The following is a 7253-nucleotide window of genomic DNA, read 5'->3' on the forward strand; positions in this document are numbered from 1 at the left end:
GAAAATACCTCTAGATTTCCAATTTCAGGCAAATAGGATAAAAACTTCGGATTCTAGAAGCCCGAGAAGTAAAATCGGGAAATCGGTCTATATGGGCCCTATACCAAAACATAGAACGATACGGACCATTTTCGGCACACCTTTTGTTGGTCCTCAAGTACCTCTGAATTTTCAATTTCAGGCAAATTGGATAAAAACTACGGTTTCTATAAGCCCAAGACCCCAAATCGGGAGGTCGGTTTATATCGGGACCATATAGAAACATGGACCGATACTCACCATTTTTGGCACACCTCTTTACGGTTCTAAAGTACCTCTCGATTTCCAATTTCAGGTAAATGGGATAAAAACTGCGGTTTCTATAAGCCCAAGAAGTAAAATCGGGAGATCGGTCTATATGGGGGCTATACCCAAATATGGACCGATACTCGCAATTTTTGGCACTCGTATTTGTGGTCCTACAATACCTCTGGATATACAATTTCAAGTAAATTGAATAAAAACTGCGGTTTCTATAAGCCCAAGAAGAAAAATCGGGAGATCGGTCTATATGGAGGCTATACCAAAACATGGACCGATACTCACCATTTTTGGCACACCTCTTTATGGTCATAAAATACCTCTAGATTTCAAATTTCAGGCAAATTGGATAAAAACTACGATTTCTATAAGCCCAAGACCCCACATCGGGAGGTCGGTTTATATGGGGACTATATCAAAACCTGGACCGATATAGCCCATCTTCCAACTTGACCTGCCTGCAGACAAAAGACGCGTTTATGCAAAATTTCAGCACGATTGCTTCATTATTGAAGACTGTAGCGTGATTACAACAGACAGACAGACAGATGGACAGACGGACATCGTTATATCGTCTTAGAATTTCTCCCTGAGCAAGAATTATATATTTATATAGTCGGAAATCGATATTTCGATGTGTTACAAACGGAATGACAAACTTATTATACCCCCGTCACTATTCTATGGTGGTGGGTATAATAAAAATAACAAGTATATACGGCCGTAAGTTCGGCCAGGCCGAATCTTATGTACCCTAAAGACTGTCATCCACAAATTTCAACTCACTCGGATGAAATTTGCTCCTCCAAGAGGCTCCAAAACCAAATCTCGGGATCGGTTTATATGGGGTTATAAATGATTATGGACTGATATGGACCACTTTTGGCATGGTTGTTAAATATCATATACTACCACCACGTACCAAATTTCAACCAGATCGCAAGAATTTTGCTTCTCCAAAAGGCACCGGAGGTCAAATCTGGCGATCGGTTTATATGGGAGCTATATATAATTATGGACTGATAGGAACCAATTTCTGCATGGTTGTTGGATATCATATACTAATCACGTACCAAATTTCAACCGAATGGGAAGAATTTTGCTCTTCTAAGGTGCTCCGGAGGTCAAATCTGGGGATCGGTTTATATGGGGCCAATATATAATTATGGACCGATATCGACCAATTTTTGCATGGGTGTTTGAGGCCATATATTAACATCACGTACCAAATTTCAACTGAATCAGATGAATTTTGGTCTTTCAAGAGGCTCCGGAGGTCAAATCTGGTGATCGGTTTATATGGGGGCTATTTATAATTATGGACCGATGTGGACCAATTTTTGCATGGTTGTTAGAGACCATATACTAACACCATGTACCAAATTTCAGCCGGATCGGATGAAATTTGCTTCTCTTAGAGGCTCCGCAAGCCAAATCGGGGGATCGGTTTATATGGGGGCTATTTATAGTTATGGACCGATGTGAACCAATTTTTGCGTGGTTGTTAGAGACCATATACATACACACCATATAGACCATGTACCAAATTTCAGCCGGATCGGATGAAAATTGTTTCTCTTAGAGGCTCTGGAAGCCAAATCGGGGGATCGGTTTATATGGGGGCTATATATAATTATGGACCGATGTGGACCAAATTTTGCATGGTTGTTAGAGACCATATACTAACACCATGTACCAAATTTTAGCCGGATCGGATGAAATTTGCTTCTCTTAGAGGCCTCGCAAGCCAAATTTGGGGGTCCGTTTATATGGGGGCTATACGTAAAAGTGGACCGATATGGCCCATTTGCATACCATCCGACCTATATCAATAACAACTGTTTGTGCCAAGTTTCAAGTCGATAGCTTCGTTGGTTCGTTCGGAAGTTAGCGTGATTTCGGACGGACGGACGGACATGCTCAGATCGACTCAGAATTTCACCACCACCCAGAATATATATACTTTATGGGGTCTTAGATCAATATTTCGATGTGTTACAAACGGAATGACAAAGTTAATGTACCCCCCATCCTATGGTGGAGGGTATAAAAAGGTGCAAAATTTTTAAATTTTTTCGAAAAAAATGCTAAATTCATTGTGGAAAATTGCCAATTTTTGAAAATATTTGAGGCCAAACGTTTCAAACAACCGTTATAAAAATTATTTATTTGGCAAAACACTGAATTTGAATCACATTTTGAGAAGTGATGCAAATTCAGTGCAACGACCAACGATGAAATGGCGGACATCCTTACTATGACAAGCCCATATTAAATTTATCGCTTCTGCGCCAAATTTGCACCAATTCCTTATCCAAAATGAACACTACTTTTTTGGTGACTCTGTTTTGCTGGGATATTTATAAATGAATAACAAAAACGCATTATAACAATTTTAGATTATGTTAAATTTATTCAATGGTACATGTACTGCCGATATTTATCTTATTTATTTATTCATTTATTAAAATCTTTGTTATAATTAAAAACGACGACATTTATATAAAATGAGATTATATAGTGAACTTTAAAATGTTAACTAGTCTACTATTCTAGGAAAACAAATAATTTATACATAAAGCTTCTTACAACTATATGATTTGAAATATATTTTGCATGTTTTCTTTCAGTAATGAATAAGTAACATAAGTCCCAATATTTTACTATCGAGAATTAAGAAAAGTTCACCTTATTAAAATTCAATCTGTCAATGCCATTAAGATTGCCTATATGAGCTGGTTAGACCACTATGCAGCTATATTCTGAATAACCCATACGAAGGTTGTATCTAATATTAAAATAAAACACGCCTAATATATAAGAAATAATGTTAACCTTATAAAATTGATTCAATTAAATTTTTAATCGAAACAAATGCATGAAATTTATTTTTAAGTTAAATTTGTAAATTTTTCAATTAATAAATTAACTGATGCAATTATATTAGGGCTGTTTTCTTTTAGCACTGGATACCCTAAGCCGTGAAGGACTAAAAGAAAACAGAGTACTCGTTTATCCAGGACATCTCCAAAAATATGCAACACTGTCATCAGCTGTTTAAAAACAATCACAGAAAAGAAGTGAAATCTTGCATTTTTAATGTATGAAATGCTCCAAGTTGTAATTATTTCTGACACTGTATTTCATGTTTTTCGATAAATTAGTCACAATAAATTGCTATTGTGAATCGATGAAGCGTCACTTTATCAAAATACAATCTGGCAACATCGGCGCGACTTGCACTGATGAGATGTTCTGGATAGAACACCAGTGCAACGATGTTCCGAATAGCCCATACAAATGTTGCATTCAGTGCCAAAATGAAAACAGTCCTATTATTAACCAAAACAAAAAAAACAGCATCTCAGCAAAAATATTACTATAATTTTTCTAATTAAAATCTTAACTGAAATTACAAGGATATTCATTTAAAATATTAATTGGCCCAATCATTCATTTCATAAAAAAATAAACACGCACACAAAACAATTTCCTATTCAATCACGAAATTAATTGCTTCAATTATGAAGATGCTAGTATCAATCACAGAATTAATTAAACAATAAAACATATACTTGATTAAATATCTTTTTAATATTCAAATATTTATTTTATTATAATTTATAAATTTATAATTATTATAAATTTTTAATACAGAAATTAATTACATTTGAAAAAAATATTCAATGTAAAAATTCATTGATTCAATTAAGTTTTTAATAAAAAACAAATTGGATCAAATAATTATTCAATTGACATCAGTGATTGGTATTCTCATTTCCATTATTGGAACAATTTTTTGAAACAATTTTGTATTGAAATTGAAACAATTAATTCCGGGATTGGAACACGTTCAATAATAATTACTCAATTATTTCGATGATTGAAACCTTGCCTCTAATAGATAATACATCTTTTTTTGGGATTCATAGGACTACCCACTGGACATTGAAACTCTCGAGAAAATTCCTCTAAATTATGTAAAGGACCAATAACACGAAATTTCTCTGGTACATGCTCATCGGTGGATGATAGAAAATCTTTGATGAGCGGATGGGTAGAACTACACCATAATTGTCCATAACTAATAAAGAATAATTGTTTACTGGTATAATTCAAGCGAGGCAATATTTCCAACTCCATAGTCTCAAAGGATCGTACAGCATCTTCATACCATTTCAGATAGGCATCATAGGCCAAACGTAGACCACCATTATCGGCTATATTTTCGGATTGTGAAGAAAGTTCAGGTAAATGACGACCACTATAGATGTATCCACTATATTGACGATTGAAACATTCCGTTTGATTGCTGAAATAGTTATTCGATTCCGGATCCCACCATTCATGTTTATTGCCTTGAGTATCATAGGTTCGACCCTCATTATCGAAGCCATGTATCAATTCGTGGGAGATTAGAAAACCCAAGGTACCAAATTTCAAAGCATTTGGATAATAATCCGACCAAAGGTAATAGGGCTGTAAAACCGATACTGGGACCTTAATTAAATTCTCGGTAACTATATAGACCGGAGTATAAGATAATGATTCATAATCATCATAACTTTTGGGAGGTTCTTTCAATTTAGCTCTGGATTTAATGGCCCTAGCCGATAATAGAGACTTTAGATTTTCTATATAATCACGATTATCGATATGCACAAGGCCAAATTCTTCAGAGAAATTTTCACCTTTATACGAACAAATTTCCATACGAATTGTTTTCAATTTTTCCAGAGCATAGTTTCTGGTCTCTCGTTTCATCCAACTTAATTTATCCGAGTCGAGGACATTTTTAAAAGTGTCTCTTATGGTTTGCCACATATAATTGACATCCTGTTCCGTTTTATTTGTGGCAAATTTCCGATAGGCCATATTGTCCAGTACCTTGGCAAAATGGGATTTGGTCCGGCGTATACAAAGAGTTTCTATTTCATTTTTCTGCTTGGGTTTGGGTATTAGAAAGGCCTCAATCAAATAGTAGAAGACATAATTGGCCACAATACGTTTCGGTGTCTCCTTCATAAGGGTGTCTAAGTTGTCAACCTCATCCTCAATTAAATCATAAACAGGTTCGGTGGGTATATAACCCAAAGAGATATTGATCAAACGTTTCACATCCAATTTGGGATAATAGTTGTTATGCATCTCCTCCACAGTGGTTAGGTTAAGAAAGAATTCACTGGTATCGTCATCAGCTTCATCATTGTTGGGTTCTTCGGTTGTATTCTCTTCCTCCTCTAACACACCACCATCTTCTGAAGCCTTTTCGGTTTCCATACCTATATCATCTTCGTCATCCTCATCATCATCATCACTATAACTTGTAATACCCACAAATAAATCTCTTTCAAAATTGAAAATTTCTTTAGCTGTCTGTTTGGCCAATTTTGAACTAACCCCTAGGGCAGTTTTTAATGTGTTGGCAATAACCGTTTTTCTTGCTTCCCGAAAAGTGGCATGTACATCTTCCACATATATCGTTGAGGACTCCAATGGTATGTCTTGCATCAGGACATGTAAACGATTCACTGTATTATTTTTCATATCCACCTGATTGAGATGACCTACCACAATACGTATGTCATATTTATGGGCTATCTGGGCCACAGTCGACAACCAATCGAAATTCTCCTCATTCCATTTATCACCCTCTAGTACAGGCATTTGACCAAACTCGGAAATGATTCCCTTAAGCTTTCCAGCATAATTCTTTTTCAGATTATCCGCTTTCAGACAAGACTCAAAGAATTTCTTGGCCTTCTTATCCACTGCTGTGTCACCCACATCGTTGGTTTTCAATAAATTTATAAGTTTCCTATTCATTGAGGCCGATATGGTTTGGAAAATATTCGATTGATAAGGTGACTTATTGGGGGGATTCAGACGATGATAATTGCCACATGTGAAATCATAGAAATTTCTACAGGGCTGCTTTGTGGTATCCAAAAAATTGTTTATCTCCGCTGTTTTGGCATAACGTGCAATATCCCTCTTATGATTCTCTTTCAATCCCGCCAATGATGGTGGATATGAAGGTAATCCCTGAACTACATGGCTCGTTACTGATATCACAATGCCAATGCTTAGCAATAGAAACCGGAGCAAATCCATTTAATTGACCATCCGATTTACGTTTAAACGATGAACTGAGCTGCGGAACAATGAATGTGTAATCATCATCACAAGATTCCTATTGAAGATCAAACTTGAATTTTATTTTATTTTATTGTTCGCAGTTCTCAACCTTCCGAAAAGGTTATCGCAAAAAAACATAATTAAAAATTCTCAATTCAGCACCATTTCCCGGAGAGAACTTTTTAGAAAATGAAAATCAATTGTTAACATGTACGTTTTATAAGCACAATCTGTAGTGGATTCAATTCCAGATACTGACAAATATCAAGCGAGAATGAAGACAATGACAAATAATCAAGATATATTTATTAAAAATTTGAAATGTTGTTTTATAATTATTTTATTTTCCGCCAAAAAATAGTACCACCCACAGAAACTTATTCAAAGCCTCGTTTTTATTATGGTTGTCAAAATTTTTCTATAGAAGATTTTGTCAAACTTTTATTTCTATAGAAAATTTTGTCAAAATTTTATTTCTCATAAAAATTTAGCTAAAATTCTATTTTTTGTAGAAAATTTTGTCCAATTTTTATTTGTATATAAAATTTTGTCAAAATTTTTTCTATAGAAAATTTTGTTAAAATTTTATTTCTATCGAAAATTTTGTCAAAATATTATTTCTATGGAAAATTTTGCCAAAATTTTATTTCTATAGAAAATGTTGTCAAAATTTTATTTTTGTAGAAAATGAACATTTTATTTTTATAGAAAATTTTTTCAATTTTTTCTATAGAAAATTTTGTCCAAATTTTATTTCTCATAAAAATTTAACTAAACTTCTATTTTTTGTAGAAAATCAAATATTTATTTCTATA

General features: G+C 34.3%; 1 protein-coding gene across 1 annotated transcript; it reads right to left on the reverse strand.

The window, feature by feature from the left end:
* Nucleotides 1–2693: 2693 nt before the first annotated feature.
* On the reverse strand, nt 2694–6467 carry LOC142222485 (neprilysin-4-like). Its single transcript, XM_075292647.1, has one exon. It carries the CDS (start codon nt 6412–6414, stop codon nt 4198–4200), a length of 2217 nt encoding a protein of 738 aa, XP_075148762.1. The 5' UTR covers nt 6415–6467; the 3' UTR covers nt 2694–4197.
* Nucleotides 6468–7253: the final 786 nt, after the last annotated feature.

Source organism: Haematobia irritans, chromosome 1 (assembly GCF_050003625.1).
Source record: "Haematobia irritans isolate KBUSLIRL chromosome 1, ASM5000362v1, whole genome shotgun sequence".
NCBI lineage: Eukaryota > Metazoa > Arthropoda > Insecta > Diptera > Muscidae > Haematobia > Haematobia irritans.